The sequence below is a fragment of the Centroberyx affinis genome, unplaced genomic scaffold (assembly GCF_046629955.1).
Source record: "Centroberyx affinis isolate AG114_WGS23_722 - 3 ecotype Tasmania unplaced genomic scaffold, CSIRO-AGI_Caff_v1 ptg000003l_1, whole genome shotgun sequence".
NCBI classification, from domain to species: domain Eukaryota; kingdom Metazoa; phylum Chordata; class Actinopteri; order Beryciformes; family Berycidae; genus Centroberyx; species Centroberyx affinis.
The window spans coordinates 134,436-157,698 of record NW_027278719.1 but is presented as its reverse complement, the minus strand read 5'-3'; the positions used below and the strand labels follow the sequence as shown (position 1 = coordinate 157,698).

Genomic DNA, 23,263 nt, shown 5'->3' with positions numbered 1-23,263 from the left:
TTTGTAGCCTTATGATTTTCTTCTTTGAAAAGATGCAATAAATAAGAGTTGTATTGGGCAAGCAATGTCAGAGCTTTGTTTGATGGTTTATACGTTTATGCGTCTGTCTCATGTGGTGTAGTCTGAGCTAATGGGCCCATGTGTTGCATACACAGAAGCCGCTGTCATTAAATGTGCTTGTTTATAACAACTGTAACTCAGCCTGTCTCATCATTCACTGTGGAAGACACTGCTGTCATGACAGGGCCGAGAACAACATAAACCTTATTATTTGGCTTATTTTATCATAATGATAATTTCTGAATATGCAGTGTGGCAAACCCCTGGGAAATTATCAACTAAGTAGTCATGGTAGACCAGCTAAAGGTGTGTGTGTGTGTGTGTGTGTGTGTGTGTGTGTGTGTGTGTGTGTGTGTATGTGTGTGTGTTAATCAATGATGTAATGGAGGATAAACCTTCACTTCCCTTTACTTTACATAGGCTACCTTTTGATTTGTGGATGACCGTTTGTCCACCTTTAGTGGTCTTTTTTTGTAGTATCCATCATGGTAAACAGTATCAAACTGATGTAAATGACACTTTAAGGGGTGAGACAGCATAGATGAATGTTTTTCTTTATTCTTTTCCACTACACCACTGAAGTTAATGTATTAACCTGCACCCTTAGACTCCGGACAAGCCTTACCTGCTTCCTAGTGCAAGCGGGTTGCAGAGCAACCAAGTGCGCATGCGCAAGGCTCAGCAGAACTTGTCAACAGAGATGGCGCTGCGCGAAGGAGCCCTCCGCTTGAAGTTGATCCCCATCCGTCATTTCTACAAATTAACTTCCATTGGCGGTGTCCGGTCGTTGTCTGATAATGTGTCATCTAAACCCGTTCCCGCCAGTGTCCCAGAGACAGCGGGAGATCATTTAATCTACACACAAGAGCACTTTGCATTAAAGGAATCCCTCAAAAAGGTATGCAAGACTGCTAGCATCACACAGCAAGCCATACCAAGAAATTAGGGCTCGATTTGAGTTTTACACAGTAGATGAGAACTGCATTTTTTTCTGTCTATGGTTGCTAGAAAGCAGCAATGTCATTGGGCTTTATGTAACCGTAAGCAGCTGACTTGAGGGGGCAATAAAGCCGAAGTAGGTGAGAGGTCAATATGCTAGCTAGCTAACACAGGTCGAGGGTGTATAGCTGTGTCTGCTGACACTGCTCTGGACTGATGTGTGTGTTATCATGTTGCTCACTGTTCCGCCAAAGTACACGGTACAAACCGCCAAAGTTCAAAGTGGACGTCTGTTTTGATGATGTTGTTGCAGCTGGAAAGGGATGTCAGTGTCACGTGATGTCTGTCTGCATCCTCCAAGCACCGCACCAGCAAGCCTACATGTTGTGTTGTGCTGTCACTATGGAAAATTAGTGAATAAGGATAGAGGTTTAAGGCAATGGACCTGGTACATTGAGTCTACACTGTTTTATAATCACAAATACAACCGCTGGCTCGTTTGTTTTCATTACCCATCCCACACTCCCACATCCCACTCCATTAATGTCAGCATTGCTCCTGCAGCTGAACATGTAGCATTGCTCTTGCACTGGAGTACAGTATCTAATGCTATGGTTACGTTCGTAATTTCAATGCAACTTTTATCGTCTGATTATGCCAGGCTGCATTAAGTGTGGATGCACAAAAATCTTATTTTGTTCACATTGCCCCCAGTCATGGAAATGATAAGGTTTGCATTCTACATAGTGTGGATACAATCCTGTCAAATGTGTATAGAAACAATGTAAAGAAATGGAGAAAGACTGACGGGAAAAAAAGTCACAGATTTAAACAAATATAGCCACAGGCGACACATAAAAGCCATTTTCAGGGAAAGTGTGGACATTAATTCTGATCATTAGAATCAGATCTCTAAAATCACATTGAACTGTAGCCAAGGAGCCGTTTACATCTGACATTAACATGAGTCCTGGGTGATCGAATTGTAATCAGATAGAGGGATACCAGGTAAAGTCCAGGTGTAAAAGCAGTCGGCATGCCTTGAGCACGTAACCAACCAAACTACCCACGGAGGTGCGTCTCCACGCCACATATAGCAAGTATGTAAACGGAAGTTAACTTAAGTGCACCAACACAACAAGGAAGCGCACCCAGTGACAGGCATCTCAGATACTAATATTAATTTATTCATTCACAATACCAGGTGTAAATGGGGCATACTCTGTAAAAACCCACTACAACTCGTAGGAACAAATATAAGGCTATTAGAAATAATTCAGAAGCCCTGACCCTTATCAAACTCAAGGCCTTATACAAAACATTGGAAAAATCAACTCTTGGATACTCTTACACTGTTATATATCGTCAATTTGTGATGTGAAAGACCTTTGGTCCACAGCCTGAATTTACCCAGCTACTGCAAATTATGGTAGTAAAAAATCAAAGTAAATAGTAGTGACCAGACTTCACTTTCTCTATTCACTATGCCGCCGCTGTGCCGTAAACATTGCCCCCTAAAAACAGCACACGAGCGGTGACGAGTTAAAAGTTATCCTTTTGGCTAGACAGTCATCAGAGACAGAGGCCTCAAAAATAACACAGAGAGCCTAATTTAAGGCAGGGAGCAAAGATGTTGCGGTAAATGGAGGGAAACTTGTTGAGTGACTAAACCTTCAAAGGATGCCCGGAGGTTGAAAATAAACTAGCGCTGGGAATAATGGGAAGGATGAAAATGTGAAAAGGAAATGCAGAACAATATGTAGGTAGTGCCGGAAAGGGAACTCGAGGCAGCGTGGTTTATTAAAAGAATTCACTGAAGGATAGTGTGTGTTTAAAGTTGGTGTACAGGTGGGGTCCTGGGAAATCCTTCAGTGACTGTACAAGGTCAGACGTTCTTGGTGCCAGTGACACAAATTGGCAATTAAAATACACAATAGAATTTATTTCAGCTGTTACGCATAGCATTTTTGAAATAATGTGCTTTTTTTAGCAGTCACTGAATATTTCTTTCAGAATGTTCAAATGCAGACTGCAGTATTTTTTTCTTTTTGTGACCAAATTTTTAGTGATAGTTATTTTACTTATTAGTTATTTTTTAGTTAGTTTACAGAGGGTTACACTTTAAATTGATGAGTACAAATTAGTGTAAACCACTGTTCTTTTCAGGATGGCATCGGGTCAAAGCAATTAGTTCTTCATTTTCTACAATATGATAGTTCAAACATCAACAAAACAGCCATTGAAATAAGTAACTGAAGAATAAGTAAATAATAGACAGCTCAAAATTAGTGCCATTATTGACAATGTTCAAACTGACCAACAGTTTTGTTTTATCAATCAGTTTATTGATTTCAAATATAGCAAACGTAAATAGTAGACAATAATTACAGAAGGGTTACGGCAGGAAATAGATAAATAAGGAATGTCTTAGAATAGCCCAACTGAATATATATCTATCTCTCTCTCTCTCTGTCTCTCTCTCTCTATCTCTCTCTCTCTCTCTCTCTCTCTATATATATATATATATATATATATACACACAGTATATAGACATATGAAAATAAAAAATAACAGAAAAAAAAAACAGCATATGAACAATTGTAAGCAAAGACAGCTGTTATGAAATAGAGTGAATGGTTATAGGCCTACCTTTAAGAAATAAATTATATTTTTCTATTTTTCAAGTGCATGGGGAGCCTTGAGACTGGTTGCCTTCCATTTGCCAAACTTTCAAGAAGATCTTGCCTCTGTTGGCGAGGTTATTTCAGAGTCTGTCCATATGTAGCACATTCCCCAGGTCCCTAAGCCATAGATGAAATAAGGGAGATGCCTTTGACTTCCACTGTTGTAGAATAAGGTGTTTGGCTAATAAGGTATAGAGAGAGAGATAGCTTGCCCCACTTATTACCTCCGCCAAGGAGGTTATGTTTTCGGTGCCGTTTGTTTGTTTGTTTGTCTGTTTGTTTGTCTGTTAGCAGGATTACGGAAAAACTACTGGCCTGATTTTCATGAAACTTCGTGGAAGGGTGTAGCATGGGCCAAGGAAGAACCCATTAAATTTTGGAGCAGATCCGAATCCGACCCACAAACAAGCAATAATAGCACGAACCTTGGCGGAGGTCTGCGCTCTCCGAGTGCCCTTCTAGTTAATAGAAGGATTATCTATAACTGAACCAAAGATAGCCTGTAATGGATCAAGTGCTACAGTTTTGTTAAAGGCTTTTGACATGTAATCCTATACAAGAGTCCAGAAGAGTTTTCATTTTGGGCAGGACCAAAACTGATTGGTAAGAGTACCGGTCTCTTGTTTACACTTATTACATAATGGAAATGTACTGGGGAATATGGCATGAAGCCTGGATTTTGAGTAATAAAGTCTATGAACCAATTAAAAATGTGTATGCCTGGCATTTACTGAGGTATGATGAATATTATCAAGAATTGCCTCCCATGTTTCAACAGAGATTACAGTATTGAGTTGAATAATTTCTTAACTGACCAACATAACATCACTGATGGTGATATCCATGAAATGCCCACTCTCCCCCTTGCCAGCCCCACCCCTATCCCTGCAGTAATTTTTGTTAACAGCAAAAATATTGATTTTCACATTGTGAAACGCCCTTGCAGTAAATCACATCTACAGTATGTAGTGGTATAGAATGGTAAACCCTCTTTAACACAGAAAAGCCCAGCCTGTGCCTCACCTGCAGTACCCCAGGTGTCGGGGGAAAAAGGATATTTTGGATATTTTGTAAGTCCTGGATAACACAGTGTTCTTGACCCCATCTCACCACTCGACAGTTCGGTGGTGTGAAATTGTTCTGGTATGCAACAGAAAAAGTCCACAATGAAGAGTGAAGTGATTTAGGATCACTCCCTGGCGACCTTTATGTTTCCCTTTCCAACAGCTAGTCGACCCTCCCTTTCCCTCCTCAGGATTTGAACTTTGGGCATGGATGAGTTTATTGCAGGCTAAAGGGGACTAAAAACTGCTGTTGTGTTGGATGTTGTATGAGTCTAATCCTAATCTAAACCTAATCTTCACAGATTCAGGCCGAGGCTTGTGTGCCATTTCTGTTCTATCTTGTATTCAGAGGTTTTTGAGCCAGTACATTTTTCTTGGTTGGTAGAAGGATTGGCTCGTTTGGTTTTGTGTGTTGTGGAAGGAGAGCGTGTGTGCGTATCACTTTTGCAATCCTGGAAAAACTTCTTTTCTATTTAGCTTGAACGGTAAGATACAGGTCTAGCCCAGCATTGCTGTGGTGCCACTCTCAAGAGGTGATTTAACCAAGGTTGACTGAGTATTAGAATTAGAATAATCAAATATGATTTTTTAACAAACCATGTTATTGGCTCATTGAGCTCCTTCTGTCATTGGCTGAGGCTTGCGTTTGACAGAGTAATCCCTTTTGCCCAGTAATTGCTTACTTTGTTTTAATCATTGCCTTTCATTTTCTGTACCTGCCATTGGGAGGACATTGTACTCAGCAGAGAAGCACATTTATGGACCGGTTTGTCAGGGTTCTGTTGAATCTTTGGCCATTAAAAGTGTTTATGCATTACAAAGTCTTTGTCTTTAATGACCAAAATGGAATTGGAGGAAAGCCAGTTATGATTATTTAGAACATTTTGGCTCAAGCGCAGATCCATTTTTATGAGGACATTATGTTTTACAAAATGTTCAACACGAACTAGACAAGACAAGTCATAGCCCATAAGTTTTTTAAATTTGTTGTTAATGGCATGTCTTCGTTTCCATTATTTCTTTCTTTTACATCCCTTCACCTTAGCTACTATTGACCAAGCCAACTGTCCCAGGCAGAAAATGGTATTAGCATATACAGTATGTTTGCTAAGCTGCATGACATGGGACTGTTCAAAGAAATTACAAACACCACATATACTTTAACCCATAGGTCTACAGCCTATTTTCTGTAAAGCAGCTTCAGTTCCCACACAAATGGGACTGTGTGAGTGCCTCAGCAGACTGGTCATTGGTAAGTGCTTTTCCAGCTGTGGACTGGTTCCAGGTGCTCAAAATGAGTCACTGTACCAAAGTTCACTCACTGGGTCTTTTCCATTAGAGGGGAGAGGGTCCATTCCAAAGCCAGGTTGCAACCCCTCTTCATTCCCTGTGAATATTTTGTGCATGACACAGAAAACCTGGCAACAGTTATATACAGTATGAATATATATATATATATTGGCCTGTTATTAAAAATTTGATATCTCATTTCATACTCATTTCACAACTGTTCAAGAATGTTTTTTGTAAACTCATTCTTCATGTATAGGCAGTAGTGTATCCCAGACTTCCCCATAGAATAGGTGGAGTGGCTGCTAATCCTAAAGGAATTTCGTCAGTATGGGTTTCAATGGAGAGTTTTCATTTTCACATGATAGTTTAAATGTTATTTCAGAGGCTTTTACACCTTGCCGAGAATAAAATTCTAGAGGAAACACTGAATCATTGAAAGTTTTGGCATGACAATAGTAAAATTTAGGTACATGGAATTTTGCCGCAATATTGGCTTCAATACAAAAATATTGGTATCGGCCTTCAAAAACCCTAACACAAACCCTCTGTGATCTAAGTGTATTTACAATGTACAATGTATACAACGGCTCTGACTGAAGAAACCCACACATGACCGTTGTCTTACCAACTTTTTTAGGCAAATGTATTTTTATTGAAATTATAGAACGATGCAGAGAACATGTACTTTTTGGTTTTACAGTTATTCCTTTTTTGTCCCTTACCAACATTATTACTGAATTCTGTGTTTGGCCTAGTTTTTAGGGAACCTGCCCATTTTTTCTACTGTGAAATGGCAAGGTCTGGGATTGAGGCACAGGCCATAGATTTGGCTCTGTTTTATGAGCCTGCAGTTTGTCACATTCTGTGTGACACCAGACTGGCATCGGCGATGGCTGTTCAATACCGGACTGATTACATGTATATCTGGGAAATGGTATGCCGTGCATGATAGTATTCATCATCGTCATCATTATGCATTCACCATGTAGCCCTGCTTTCTATTCATTGATATGTAAACCCTCATCTAGCTGTCTGCCAGAGATAGATTACATAGACTTAAGCAGAGATACGTGCAGCACAGCAGGAAACCAGTGTATGTCTAAAAATCATTGTTTTTTTTACTCACCTCCATTCACTAATACATCCATTGGGTCATACCCAATGGTGAGTCAATTTCCTAGTATTGGGATGGATGATAGAAGGCCATTTGTCATTCATTGTTAACATAGTGTTGCGGTAAAAAAAAAAACAATCATGCATGCACACACATACACACACATTTATGCTTACGTCAGTTACAATATTCACCGGGAAACACTAAAGATGATTTAAGCTCAGTTATACTTGTGCTCTGCTGACAAACATTACATATATATACAACAGTTACAAAATACAGTATGTGGTATAGTATACATACACACACACATGTATCATATTTGTCCCCTGTTGTGTTTGTGCTATAGATCATTGACCAGGAGATCAACCCGTACGTGGACCAGTGGGAGGCAGAGGGGATGTTTCCTGCCCACAAAATCTTCAAGATCCTGGGAAGCGCTGGCTTTCTCGGGGTCAACAAACCAGTCGGTAGGATGTCTGAAATTGTCTGCTTGTCTCGGTGGCTAGAATTCAGATGCCAGCATAAGTACTGAAAATTGCCCATAGGTGTGAATGTGAGTGTATTTGTCTGTCCACCTGTATCTGTGTTAGTCCTGTGATGGATTAGCAATCTGTCTAAGGTGTTTCTCTGCCTTCTGAATGGACTGCATTTATATAGCGCTTTTATCCAAAGCGCTATAAAACATGCCTACATTCACCCATTCACTCATACACCCATACACCGATGGCGGCAAGCTACCACGCAGGGTGCTGGCGCAACCATCGGGAGCAATTTGGGGTTCAGTATCTTGCCCAGGGACACTTCGACATGCGGACCGGAGGAGCCGGGGATCGAACCACCGACCTTCTGATTAGTGGACAACCCGCTCTACCTCCTGAGCCACAGCCGCCCCAGTGCATGCTGGGATAGGCTCCAGCCTCCCGTGACCCTGAATAGGAACAAGCAGGTTAAAAAAATTAATGAATAGGGCCTTTGGCTATGATTGCAAATAATTGTGAGAGAGTTTTTTTTAGCACCACTCTAGTGTGTTCACTGCACCCTTTGATCAGAGAACAACTCCTGGACAATGACGAGGGTTTAATTAATCTAGTGTGTTTTATATCGCCTGGATCAGAGAGATAGGAAAAAGGGCTGTTTGATTTTAAGAACCGGAAGTCTAATCATGTTGGAGGAGGCTTGTTTTCTGTTAAAGGATCTGAAGGAGATAATAAGCCTGCAGGCAAATGATAATGGCCTTCACGTCAAGGTGCCAAACTCAGGGCACCTGTCTTGCTGACTGGAAACAAAAGCCTCCTGCCAGATTGTGCTTCACAAAGAAAACTTCAATAAAGAAGTGAATTCAGTAAAGCTTGTTTGAGTAATTTAATGTAACTTAACTTGTTGAAGTGTCCTTGAGTAATGCACTGAAAACCTACCTTCTCACTCAATGTAAATCAACCTGGATAAGACCACCATCAGCTAAATGCCTTAAATGTAAAATGTGAACAGTATATATAATGCATATGGTTAACAAATGCTGTGTTTGAGTTGTAGTTTCCTTTATTTGGCTAATAACTTAAATGAATATGAAAGCACATTTAAAAGCCTAGAAATATTTGATTGTGTCTACAGGATATATCCGTAATATGAAAATGTCTCTGGAAGGGTATAAGGGCTTTTTCTGGCATGGATTTTGGCCCGTTCGTTCCTTGGGAAATCCAGTTGCTAATGCTAATCCATATAAACATTAAGACTCTGATTGATCATCTGGGCTTCAGTCCTCATGATGTATGTTGTTGGGAAGTGCCGTTTCTCTTGCCGTTACAGAAACTCCCATGATAAATCTGAAACATATCTGGGAATTGAAAAGACCTTGGCATATGGCTAACATAAATATCACTCTGTTCAAACCAAGAGAAGACCAATCGTGTTTTTGAGGATAGCGTATTTGTAATCCCATGAATATCAATCTTTCAGAATCATAATTTAAGCTGTGGTTAGAATTCGCTTAAACCTACGGATAGGTAGACCAAAATCGTTCCAGGAAAGATACCTCACAACAGACTAGAATCTGCAGAGTCCTTCATTGTGTGTGTGTGTGTGTGTGTGTGTGTGTGTGTGTGTGTGTTTACCATCCCAGTTTTAAGAAAGACTGGACATGCTTTGTTCACAGCTTAATTGGCGTCCCATTCATTTTCTACTGTATTTGACAGGCATACATTATAGCTAGTCTGGTGTAGAAATGTTCCCACTGTGATTGTGGGTGCTGGTGTCACGGCAACATCCCACTACAGCTGTGTGTTACAGTATATCCCATTTCCAGATGTGTACCCAGCTGCGTCGCTGTTGGGATGGGGGTGGGGTGGGATGGGGTAAGTGGGACAAGTACATTTGTGGAGATGAAATGGAAGTTAAATGGTGAACTTTTACCTCCTTTTATTAATTAGATATTGTTCAGTCACTAATATGCTCTAAGGAAAACAGACAGGATTTGTAGAAAGTATTTTTTCTAGTGCTGTAAATCATGATGAAGTTTGATAGCACACAGGTAGGGGTGAAGTGTCTCATCCCAGACCACAATTTGCCTGTTAATGACCACGGTGCCTTGATGATAGCACTGTGGTAAAAACAGATGTCAGTTGATTTAGAGCATAAGATTATGTTCTGACATTTGATGCCGAAAAGAAAGCTGTGAACAACTACGTTGGACAGTGGGTCCTCTGAAGACGACTCCCTCATAAATCTGTAGGTCAGAGAAGGGGGGAGAGAGCATTAAAATGTGCTGAGTATGCAAGCCTTAAGCATTAGTCGGCAGGATTAGAGAGGAGGAGGGGGCCAGCAGAAGGCTGTGTTAAGACACACTAGATTACCACATGGTAGATTACCTGATATGATTTACACCATGAGAAACCTTTGGGGCATATTTGTAAAACATTGTAAATGCATTATTGATACAGGGTTAAGTATGCCCTGTAAATCAAACACAACAAGAGTTGGGATGTTGGCTTGGGATGTTTCAATATGTAATTTGTTTTGCCTTCATGAACTTGTAAAGGTGTATTTTCTTACAGATAACGCACTAGTACAGTCTTTACAAACTTGTTTAAAATGTAAAAAAACTACAAAAAATACTTTTGTAGACATCCATTTTCTGGCTTATTAATCACTTTCCATTAATCACTTTCCATCCAACTAGTATGAATTTTAGAGCTAATGCACAAGGATTTTATACATGCTGTGAAATCGGGCCTTTTCCAGTACTTTTGGCTGCATTTGGTTCAGTTTTCGCCACATTTTCTGGATTGCCCAAAGCTGCCATGATTAAGCTTATAGTAACTGCAGCTGGATACTTTTCTATGCTACAATACTGACTAATACAGGCTCTCTAATGAGGCGGAATTCTGCACTGGGTTAATTGATTCAGAGGATTGGATTGCATTGACTGGGAATACGGGTTTAGGAGTGCAGTGGTCTGGCCAATGGAGAAATGACTCATCAGGTAGAGGTGGGAAAGAAATGGTCTCCCCTGATCAGAAAGGACCTCAGACTCAATTAATGATATGTTTATTCACATTTTTTCAGTGTCCCCTGGCATTGTGGAAAACATCTGAGAAACTCCTTTAAACAGCTCATCGACTTAAACATCTCATTAGATCATTAGATCATTTGTCAGTCAGAAGGCCAAAAAGATCAACTCTGTGGGCCTCAGGTTCTAAACTCTTAAAAACATGAGGTTGGCCTATTTCTGGATGCCTTTTCCTAGGCATTCAATGTCTTGGAGCTTCTCCTTGGGAAATGATGAATACATAAAATCTGGAAAACATGAGCACTTCCAGTAGACCAAATGAATAGATTCAAGGCAGGGTTTTAACTTTAAAAGGGCCTTAAGTTTGAAACTGCCAGCCCGGCTTGCATGTCTGTCTACAACCTTCAGAGCCATATATCCCATTATTTAGCCTTCACCCTGATACCATAGACAAGAAAACTCACTACTCATCCCCCACCCCTTCTCTTTGTACAAGGAAAGGCAATATTGCTTCTCAAAACACAAGAACAGGAAGTTTTGCCAAGGCAACCATGTTGAGGGAGAAGACAGGGATGACCCTTGGCTCCCTGCCTGTTTCCTGTGCTCTGACAGAGTAGGGATCCACAGTTCCCACTCTGGTATTGGCCTTGTCTCCTGCCTGACAGATAGATATTTGTGATACTAATGTTGTGATGGTTAAGGTCTGGGAGAGACTTTTGCTTTCAGACTACCTCCTTCAACGTCATTTATTTCTTAGTAATACAATGATGAATGCATGACAGCGCCTAGTTTTTCTATCCCAAATCCATTACTAACACAGTGACTTTTTGGATTCTACATTACGCCACACTGTAATGGTGACGTAATGGTGAGGTGTCATGAAAGGACTGTAGTCCAATTAGATATATGTCCATTGTAGTAGGCTAGTTGTTTTGACCGTGATTCACTGGTCATTCCCTGTTGTCACCCTTCCTGGAGACACGGTCAATTAAATCATAGCCATGAGCCAAGCCATCAATTTGCAATGTTAGTGTCATCTCATTTACATGCATTACATGTTGGCATGTACATTCAATACAGAAATTAGAATAGAATGCTACTGTACACTCCTCAACACTGAAAATGTTTGTGCTGCACATCTAAAATTGTCTCATTTCTTATTCTGTAAGTCTTCACTTTGTTAGACCTCATTTTTACTTCATACGGAGCTCCGCCCAATGAGACCATATGCTGAGGAACATCTGCGGTTCAGAGCAGAGAAACATATGTGTATAGGATAGACGACAGTGACAGTCAGGATTTTGTTTGCTTGTCTTTTCTTGCGCTTGTTTGTTCAACCACAGAGCCAGCTGTTTTGCTGAAAGTGGGAGAAACCTCGGCGTTTCCCTCTGTCCACATTATCCACCGCAGGGTTTCCAGGACTGTCAGAGACTTATCGCGGCACAGCTGCGCCTGCTTCCTCTTATTTTTGGCTCCCCCGCTCCCTTGTTTGCTTGTTCCATCATATCTGTCTCTTTCTCTGTTTCCATTTATTTCGCTGTCTGTTGCTGTCTCCCTGTCTGACTGATTGTTCTTTCCATTATTTGATAACTAGTTTGACAGGTGACATTGGCCCTCTTGGCTGTAGTTGCAGGCCTCCATGTTTTAAATTCATTCATAGTTATTTATCCCCTGTCAGTGTTATTTATCCATTATCCAGCAGCTGACATATTTATTCATGGAAAATTACACATTTTCACAAACGTTGGGTGCTCTGTCACTTTTGGTTGATTGATCATGATCATCAAGAGCTTTGTCCCAAATTCTGGTTATATTTGGTAAACCAGCATGGGAAGATCATAAACTTTGTAACTTGTATTGCAACTTTGTATTGCAGAAAGACTGTTCATTTTTTCATTGTTTTATTCTGACAGTATGTGGGGTGTGTTTACCACAGATGATTTGAGAGAAGGTGTGAAATGCAATAGGAAAGTGGGTACATTAGCTAGCATCAATTCACTGAGTAGCGGAAGGAAAATTGGCCTTTAGCATTAAGTATATTAGTATGGAAACTAGGACATTCATTTCACAATGGATGCTGTAACAGATGATGAAAGACAAAAGAAAGGAAAGGTGAAGAGATACCTCTTTGTGAGAATAACTGACAGGTACATGGTTGATAATGCGCTGTTCAACTCCATTAAGGACCTAAGGTCTTTGCAAATGTCTGCCATGCCAGAAATGATACACAATTGAACCAATACTTTGGAATGGGGGGAGGGATAATAACATTTTCAGACATCCATTTTTTTTACTTTTTTTCACTAAATGGGTTGTTTAACAGATCAAAATCATGTTCGACATACTAAACAGAATTTGAGATGACTGTGGCCGTCTGATCCCTTAGCAGGGCTTTTTACACGTTGTAATTACAGGTAGCATAATTACTGATAACTGATTACTGATAAGTGACTTACACAGGTCGGTCAATTTTTTCTGCCTCTCATCTGAGTAATAGAGGTTTATTTCCAGAGGTTGTTGCTATGTGCAAATAAAAAAAACATTTTCATCCATTCACAAGAATATTCCACACTGAGCAAAATGAACCTTCAACCTTGGACTGTAGGATTGAAGTAGCTAAAGGAGTGTGTGTCTTGTCCTCTGCAGAGTATGGAGGCTTGGGACTCGACTTCAGCTACAGCATGGCAGTGGCAGAGGAGCTGGGCAACATCCGCTGTGGAGGCATCCCTATGGCTATTGGTGTACAGAGTGACATGGCCACTCCTGCACTGGCCAGGTAAAGTACATGCAAACACAATCATTTTTCCATAGGATTGGACGCTCACCACTAGATACATTTACAGGAAAATCTTTCATGGTCCAATGAGTTGCCAAACCCAGGAATATACGCCATCTGTTGGTGTATTTTAAATTCAGTCATAATTAATCATCAGGCCTCATTCGTAAAATGGAGACTACATAGTATATGTACATAACACTAGAATAGCATTACAACCTACCCGCCTTACAGGGGCCGTATCAAGTGGCCCATTTCTTTGCTTTCCCAGAACCTCTTAGATGCCTTCTTTGAGTGTTGTATTTAGCCTACTATGTATCTCAGTGTTTGTATTACTAGACTAGAAAATAAAGCCTATTTCTTTCTACCAAGAATAGTCAAGTCAAGATTATTTGTTTGGCCCTTTATCACAGTTACAGTCTGAACAGGCTTCACATTAGCCACATAATGAAACTACAAATGAAAATATATAATTAATATATTTGGTAACTGTTTGTCTCCTCCCATGTAGACCATGGGCTTTTCCTGCTATGAAACAGCTGCTTGTGACACAAGATAAAGTTCAGTAAAATAGAAAGCTACTGTCTCATGAGTTTAATTAGGGGATCTACAGTAGCTGCAACAAGGCTTAAGTAATGACAGGGCAGCAACAAAGGTTGATCCCCTGGGAGCTTCAAGATAAGCCTCCCTCCATCTCTCCCAGTGGAACGCGAACTCCCGCACACATTTGGCATTGTTGTTTTAAAACACATGACCCCATGTTCTGACTTGCTGCAGATACACAGTACAGTCAGAGTTTCAACATTCACTTTCAACATTAGCAATCTCTCAAATATTAGATCATTATCAAGTAGGGTATGCTTAAGGTTGCTTAAGGTTTGCTACTGAATATAGGTATAAAATATTAGGGATATCTTCCTGGTATTGAATTGCAGCCCCTTCTACATCTACATCTCCTCCTTTGTGTTTGGTTGGATTTAATAAGGGAAATCAATAATGGATAATGGCTTTCACCTGGATTGACCTCATCAGTGTACTTCATGAAAAGAGTAAGTGTTCTTAACATTTTGTACATTCAGTGTATATTTATGTGTGCGTGTGTGTGTGTGTGTGTGTGTGTGTGTGGTGCAGGTTTGGTTCAGCTGAGCTAAAGAAAGAGTTCCTCATTCCCTCCATCTCGGGGACAAAGTGGCGTGCCTGGGAGTTAGTGAAGTTGGAGCCGGCTCCGATGTCTCAAGTACGTCTCTCCTTCATCATCCCACTAGTCTTTTATTATCATATAATTTCCTTCAGCCCCCCTAAGGGTCCATTTTGAATAAGCACTCAACTCTGGCCTATAAAAAGGATCCTGACTTGAAGTTTTTCACTAATGCTGCAAAAAAAAAAAATCGAAGAGCCAGAAATACAGCAGTGTTAAACTCAAGTTTGGCATTAATAGTCTCACAAGAGGGAGACAGATATACATTTATGATCATACAGCTTGAGTGTGCTGTCTGCAGACTTTCCTGTTGTTTTTATGTATTTCATTAGTGTAAGCTAATACAGTGTATCTGTATTATGTTTGTTGTGAACAATTATTTATTGATTTGTAGTATAATAAGCAAGTTGGGCCATAAATAGAGTTATGTCTGTATATGCCATGCTGTGGAGGGCTTCATTCCAAAGTCTGTAATCTGTCTTGTATTACTGACTACAGGCAATCTGCAGAAAGATGGGCTGACTCTCTATACAATTTGGAAAGAAATTCCTCCATTCCTTCTACACATAAAGGCATAAAAATAGATACATATAAACAAACTACATACACAGACAACATTAAACAGTGGGCCTTGTCTGTCTGTCTGTTGGAATACATAATATTCTGAGCCTGGACTGTATCAAACAACAATAGCTGTCTATTTTCGGCCTTGGACCTACTATAATACTGATTAATAAATAAAACCCACTAACTAGCTCAACAAAGTATTTCAAAAGATGAATATTCTTTTAGCCTCTTTTCACCTTAGGTCAAACTACTGATACAATTAATTGCATTGGACCAGATTTTTAATATGAGCCTTATTGGTTTTTGGTGTTAATTTCTCCAGGTGAAGCGTGTCTCTGAACACTGAGATCCAGACTGTACACAGAGAAAGATTCGGCTCAAACCTGCTCTTAATAACTGCCATCTTATCTACAGTTGAAGAACCAAGTCAAATTCTTTTCTCCTGATAGGACAAAACGATTTTGGGGCCCAATAGAACCAAATAGAAACAGAACTGAATAATGTTTGACAGCAACATCTCTTTGGTTAAACTATCTGCTTTGAAGCCTTCAGATGTACACCTGACAAAGTTTTATTTCTCTCAACCACCCATCTAACCAATCATTTATCCATCTACCCATCCACCTACCCACACGTTGATTTTAGGTATCCGGACCAAGGCGGTGAGGAAAGGGGATGAGTATGTGATCAACGGGGGAAAGATGTGGACCACCAACGGTACGCAGGCTGACTGGATGTGTCTCCTGGCCAACACCAGTGAAGGAGCCCCACACAAGAACAAATCCCTCATCTGTCTGCCCATGAACCTGCCTGGTAGGATCAAGCTGTTCTTATTTTTATGTAGGGCTGCTTTCCCGGTAAAACTAGTAAGCCTATTCTTGGACAAAAACATTTCTGTTTAATGTTCCATAAAGTTCCAAACCCCCTAATATGTGTTTTTCTTCTGGTATATCCCTGCCTGCCTGACTGTAATACCCTTTCTGCTCTTTCCGCTATAGAGGGATTATGTCTGATTTCAAAACACTGTTTTCACAGGACTGGATATTTGTTATTAGTTTGCCCTTGCCAAGACTCACATGATGACGCTCAATTTTTTTTCCTGTCACTCCTACTGTAGGAGTACACATCGCTCGCAAGATTGAGAAAATAGGGATGTTGTCGTCAGACACTGCCGAGGTATTCTTCGATGATGTCCGTGTGCCCTGCAAGAACGTCATTGGCCAGGAGGGCATGGGCTTCACCTATCAGATGCTTCAGTTCCAGGAAGAGAGGCTCTGGGCAGTGGCCAATAGTGAGTGAGCCTCCTGCCTCCCTTACTCTTCTCCATCTCTCTGTCTCCGTTCTTTTTCCCCCTCCATCACAGTCTATCTTTCCTTTCCTTCTCCCAACACTTCTTCACTTTATCTTCCGCTCTCACCCTCCCCTCTGTCCTTCCCCCTCCCACTGAGTTAACTGGAAATCGCACCATTGTCCCCCATTTCCAAAGAAGGGGAGCCATTAATCCTCCTTCAAGAGAAAATGCCGAGAGAGCCACACGTGCTGAGTCTGCCCCTGATTAGTTAGTCTGGCCGGCCTGTTAGAAGGCTTGTTCAGGCAGTAAATCATGAGTCACAGATACAAACACAAACTCTCACTGATACGCATGCATGTGCACACACACTCACAGCCTCCCTCTCTGTGCGTATGTGATGTGCATCATTTCTTTTCTGTGTACACTCCCAGTTCTGAGTTAATTTGCTGATGTACTGTATAGCACACTTTGATAGTCAAATTCTCTCTATCTCACTTTTTCTCTCCTACACACATTTTTTTTTCTCCATTGAACAAAGTCATTCGCTACAACTACCAACATCAAAGAACTTCCTTAACCTGCAAAACGAGAAAGAAAGGTGAAGAATAAAACAGTCCAAAGCAGAATACTTGCCTGATTCAGCATTCAGCCCATGAGTGATGTTGGTATTCAGTGAGGATGTTAGAAATAACTGTACACCACCTCTCTCTGTATCCTTCTCCCTCCAGTCCTGACCATGATGGACAACATCATCCAGGAGACCATCCAGTACACACGGCAGAGGAAGATCTTCAAGTTGCCCGTCCTCTACCACCAGTCGGTCCACTTCAAGCTGGCCGAGCTGCAGACGGAGGTCGAGCTGCTCCGCTCCCTCCTCTACCATGCTACAGGTGGGGACCGCCTCATAGAGACAGACGACGTGACATCGGTGGAATGATGATGTCTCGCCACGTCTCCAAAAGTTGGTTCACAGCATAGAGATAGAACACATAGACTGGCTATAGTGGTAATGCTATCTTGACTTGCATCTTGCCACAGATATTGTCAGAACAAATAATTCAAAAACATGGAAGGGGCTGAATGATAATAGTCCAGATAATAATTTTAGCCTGGTAGTTAAACATTTCACAGGTGGGTCAGAACGTACTGTACCTGTAGCCCTAGAAAACACAGAATGACTAAAATAAGGTGACATAAAGAAGATTTTAGCCGGAAAATGACCAGAAACTAGGCTAGATGGGTAGAGAGAGACTTAGCGTTTGTGTGCCGGTGTATGTGAGCAGCACCTGGGCCAATGTATCACCTGCTCTGCTCTGCTCATTCTGCTATTCGTGTGTATGTGGAATTAATTAGCAGCAAAACTTCAATATCTTAAAAAGTAAAAGTCACATCAAAAAGTTGAATACAAGCAAATCTGCCCAACATTTAGTAGTACAAGATGAAAGTTGAACGGAAGTTGTGGCATGAGGTACGCAGGAGGAGATAGCGCTCATGTTTTTGGGCAGGAAAAAAGAGAACGTTATCAGTAGCGGGCTGGCCTGCAGCTCGCCCTCTAATTAATTTGTACAAGACTGTTTACAGTCTGGGATATGTGTGAGATGACGCACAAAATATACGAGCATTGTTTTTGGATGAACTGCCCAGTGGCACAACTTCAAAACCTCAAACCCCGGCCCACCTGGAACACTGGCTCCAACCCAGCTCTCCTAAAACGCTTGAAACACGACTCAAACGGTGTAGACTGCAGTGTTTATGATTTATTATATGGATGAGTGGGTGCATTTGTCGGGTGGAGTCCAAGGTCTCGTGTTTTTCTTGCTTTATTCATAACCACCTGAGTGGCTGGAAGCTTTGAATGAATTAATCTAGCTGGTAACGCTTCAAGTCAGACCTGCTTGCCCAGAGACAGATCAAAGCTTTTTGTATCTGTTTGGCACAGGTATACACACACACACATACACACAGACACACACACACACACACACACACACACACACACACACACACACACACACACACAACTGGGGCCCCAGGTCCAATTCCCTGCTCATTCTGTACACACTGACAGGGAAAATCGTGTGGCTCAGTTAATAGAACATGTTGCTCTGGTGGGATCAGTTCCTGCTAGTAGGAGAATTGATCACATGCAGTGTGAAAAGGTTTGGATGGGATGGGTACTGAAGCGCAGCCAACCACAGGTGACAGAAATTGAATCACTTTTGTTTATCATCTGTGTGTCTTTGTCTTTCTTTTCTCCTATTCATTCTTTTGCTTGCTCGCTTCTCGTCGTTTTTTCTCACTCTTCTCCTTCTGTTCCCCTGCCTCTGTCTGTCCTTTTGTTCCCTGCAGCGTTGTACATCAAAGGCAACGATGTCACCAAGCTGGCGTCCATGGCCAAGCTGAAGGGGGGGCGGCTGGCCAGGGAGGTGGGCGACAGCTGCCTCCAGTTCTGGGGAGGCATGGGCTTTACCAGCGACGTGCTGGTCAGCAGGTTCTACAGGTGAGACTGAAACCTGCAGTCTTTCAGTGACCCGGGTTCTGGAAATACATTTCCATAGATATTTCAGAAAATCCCATAGAGTTTGAAGATTTGAACCAGTTGAATCATGAGCTTATAACAATACATCTGGTTTATATGGTAATTGCGACCTCTCCATTTGGTGGGAACTTGCTAAAGCTTGTGGGTAGTGTAGTATCTCACAAGAAACTCAGGAGTAAAACACAATTTAACAAAGTTAAGAAAGTTGGAATCAGATTGACTAATGGCTTCTACAGGAACATACCAGGCATTTGAAAAGTAGCTATACAATCAATTTTTTATAATAATAATGAAAAACAAAGATGTATAATTTTTGTCATTTTTAACTTATTTGGTTATTTTAACAAAATAATTTAACATTCAAGTCCGTAAATAATAGATGTGCCTAGAGACGGGTAAAACGTTTAATAATACTGTGAGTATTAATAATGTTTATAACAATGTATACCTACTTTTGAAACACCCAATATACAGTGTAGTTGTTTCAGAGTCTGGTAACTCATGGTAAGTCTACCTTACATTGCAAAAACGTTATGGCTAGTGATGAAATTTTCTATGAGAAAAGTGAAAAGAAAATTTACCTCTGGAACCCGACATATCAGCTCTGTTGTGGCACTTGTTTCTTCTTCTCAGGGAATCCAAATTTTCGGTATATTTTTGGCTTGATAAAACTTTTAAAAAAATTTGCAGACTATTATGTAGGCAACTCTAAAAAACTACTATCAACGACATGGTAGTTATATTCAACTGACATGTTGCACAGAGATGGGAAGGCATTAACATAACACCGTTGATAACCTTTGATACTTCTTTCTCCAGTCATTCTGGGTCCCATTTTAATCTTTCCATGATCTACCTTTGGGTCACTGAAAGGAAAGAAAAAACTCTTGAAGAGAAGCAGTTGAGGTTCAATCTCCAGCTGTGTAATTTCTGTGCCGGCAGCTCCCTCGCTTGCTCATTCCCAGTTAGTAATGAAATGAAACTGTTGAAGTGTAAATCCTCTAAGCCTTACTTAACACTGCACTGACATCTAGTGATGGGGCAAATAATGCAACACAGGGGTGTTCGTTGCAAACAACCGATCAGGATGCACAAATAAATTGCTTTCATTCAGAGAAGTAAAAATCTCACCAGGGAAATAAATGAATATACATTTTCATTGATGGGATTCTATATATATGAATCAAATGTGGCAGGTAATTACAGTGAATGCTATTGAAAAGATCCCACTTTGTATTAGTTTTGTTTCTCCAATCCACAGGGATTCCAGGTTAATGTCCATTGGCGGAGGGGCTGATGAGGTAATGCTGGGAATCATCTGCAAGTACATGGACACGCTGCCCAGGAAGTGATGTCATCAATGCCTGACCCAGGAAGAGATGTCACAACATTGCAGCTAGTGTATTAGTCATTCACATCTAATTCTAAAAACATCACCTGAAGTGCAGTTCATAAACTCATGAGTTAATTTTTGGGTTATTGTGCATTTGTCCTATAATAATGCTTCTACATACCATACAGTTTGTCAGTTCTGTATGTGACTTATGTAAATATACACAAGTCTACAATGTAACTTGTTTTCTCTTCTTGGCCTTATAAGTGATAATACAAATGCCGTCCATTTTCATTGTTTTTGCCATTTTTAATAACTGCATTTTAGTAGTGATCACCTTTTGAGGACAGAATGTTTTTTTAGTCTAATCTCAGGAAAACAATGAATAGGATGTACAGTTCTCGTGTACAGTAAAATTGTGTAAAATAAATCAAAGTTCAGCAAAGATTCTGACTTGTTTTCTGTCATTGAGAAAGTCATAGAAGCAAGTGAAAGACAAGTTCATCTGAATAACTATGCTAATGCAGAATGAAATGAAAATCGATTGTTAGATAAAGGTTAAATTCAGAACATACATTTTGTTTATTTACATTAAAAAACATTTTTACAACAAAGTTGAAAGAGTGGGTGAGATGTACATTGAAATGAACATCTTCTATGGATGCCAGAAGATTTTGCTATGATAGATCCATTCATTCTTAAAACCAAATACACTAGATTTAGTAATGTTTCAGGTAACCATGACACTACATTGATCAAATGTAAGTCACATACTATTACAAATGATCAAAATATCCCCCATCACTCTTAACATATTAGGCAATATCACACTATAGCCCACATATCAGCTATACTGTGATTCAGCTGATGTGCATAATGCTGCTTTTAATATTCCTATAATTTATCCACCACAGCTGTTACCTGTAATGTCTCATCAGCTCAGTGCAGGTAAAGTGGGCTTTTCTGAACCGGCTTTGTTATTGGGACTTCTTTATCAAGCCTCTCAGAGTAGGACTTTTTGGTCATTATATGAGATGCTCAAAGACACTAGTCCTGCTCTGAGACGCTTCAGAAAATCCCAGAACTATCATCATCATCATCCATCCTGCATAATCATCACATTGGCCTGATCCAGAGACGCGTGGTCGTGGCACAGACTGGGTAGGGAGATGGGGAGTTACATGGCATCTCGGACAAGGTCCTCCTATCACCTGAGCTTGATGAACCAGTACAGCACGAAGAAGGCGAAGAGGCAGAAGAGCAGCATGTAGCACAGGAGCTTGGTCTGGCTGCCTCTGGACAGCTGCTTCACTCTGCCGATGGTGGCGCCGAGCAGACCGCCTGTCGAGTCAAAGTCCGTGTCCTAGGTTGGGAAGGAGGGATAAGACGTTCAAAGTCCTGCTGCATTGTTATGTTATACACAGCACGCAGAGAAACACAGGTGCTAGGCAACGTTATACTGTTATAGTGTAATAGAAAGTGAAAACTCACCATATCATCGAGCATTTTGTTCTGGTACTTGACTTCCGTTCCGATGTCAATTGATAGCTGTAAACATCAAGTATATTGACAACACAATAAGACAACACAGTATGACAGGCAACAACAATACTAGTCAATGTAAACATTTAGTGCGTTAGCTTAATGACGTTTGACGTTAGCTAACCCAGACAGATGCTTACACTTTTCAAAGCGGTCACTTTAGCTCTCAGACCCTCCTGTAAGTGTTCATTTTCCTCTTCATAGACGCTGTATCCACTGGCGACATAGTTCCCAGAGCCCCCTTCACCTGTATGAAATGACAGCGAAAATCAATGTAAGTTAGCTGGCTAGCATTTCTAGCATGTAACGTCAAAGCCTGTAAACACACTTGGGCCTAAACTGCACAAGCGTTCGTTGACATCACTTAATAACATTAGCTAATGTTAGCTAACGAGCAAGCTAGCTAACGTTAATGAAACAGGAGGATAGAACCTGGTCTCTTACCCAAACCGGCGCGCCTCATGTTGACTTATTACATACAACGGGATCCCAGCACTGTGTCTTACTTGTGAAAGTAGTATAGCCCGAACTGTGTTAAGATACCGGGAACTGGATAGCGGTAGTGAACTGTGAGCAGCAAACGCCACGACATCAGACGGTGGCCGACGAGGACAAGCTTACGCTGGCTGTAACGCCTACTCAGTCTGCGTAGGAAGCACATAAAGCAATCACCAGGGAGGTTTTGCAAGCTCTTTTACAATGTATTATTTCAATCACAGACAATCACAGGCGTTTCAAGTCATAGATAAATGTAAGTGTCTTTAACTGGTCATAAGTCAAATGATCACTAATCGAGTTTGACTTCAAAGTGCAATTCTGTTCAGGTTTGTAGGTATATTAAGTATCATTCTGACTAGAAAAAGTAGGTTACTGCTGGTTTTTAGTATCCTTGAACGGTATTTAGAGAGATAATGATTGTTAATCATCTGCTCCATAATCTCCTTTGCTTATTTGTCTGCATTACAAATGTCAAACTTATTAGGCTATTAGTGAGAACACTTCCATCATGAGTTGTAAAAAAAAAAATATAATGGTTTACAGTAGGTTTAGGTGGATATCAGAGCAAGAAGTTCCATTCGTTGTAATTACATTGGTCAGACTGATTTATTCATAACCCTGTTCCTTTGACAGTGGTGTCTGAAATAATGTGTGATTAGGAAGATGAAGCAAATATTTCTATGTGACACTTTAATGCAGCTATGGGACAAGAAAATGAAGGACAATTAAATGTCATGCCATGCCTTTTCGCCTTTTCGCCACCATCATCCAAATGGAAGAAGCTCCCATACTTACAGGTGCATGATTTATTCACTGCAAAATGACTTTATCTAGCTTGACAAGTGAGGAAAGTGGGT

The 23,263-nt window shown here is 40.7% G+C and overlaps 2 protein-coding genes across 2 annotated transcripts; one reads left to right on the top strand and one right to left on the bottom strand.

Moving 5' to 3' along the window:
• The first annotated feature begins 760 nt into the window (after window positions 1-760).
• Window positions 761-20,775, top strand: LOC139660376 (probable acyl-CoA dehydrogenase 6). Its single transcript, XM_071538886.1, is given in 10 exon segments — window positions 761-958; window positions 7,504-7,624; window positions 13,309-13,438; window positions 14,570-14,613; window positions 14,616-14,675; window positions 15,849-16,016; window positions 16,321-16,494; window positions 17,223-17,384; window positions 18,844-18,994; window positions 20,295-20,775. Coding segments are annotated over 10 exon segments (1,299 nt in total). The 3' UTR covers window positions 20,386-20,775.
• Window positions 20,776-20,973: 198 nt separating this feature from the next.
• Window positions 20,974-22,500, bottom strand: bet1 (Bet1 golgi vesicular membrane trafficking protein). Its single transcript, XM_071540033.1, has 4 exons — window positions 22,353-22,500; window positions 22,049-22,155; window positions 21,858-21,914; window positions 20,974-21,729 (listed from the first exon to the last, which is right to left on the bottom strand). Exons 1-4 carry the CDS (start codon window positions 22,369-22,371, stop codon window positions 21,574-21,576), a joined length of 339 nt encoding a protein of 112 aa, XP_071396134.1. The 5' UTR covers window positions 22,372-22,500; the 3' UTR covers window positions 20,974-21,573.
• Window positions 22,501-23,263: the final 763 nt, after the last annotated feature.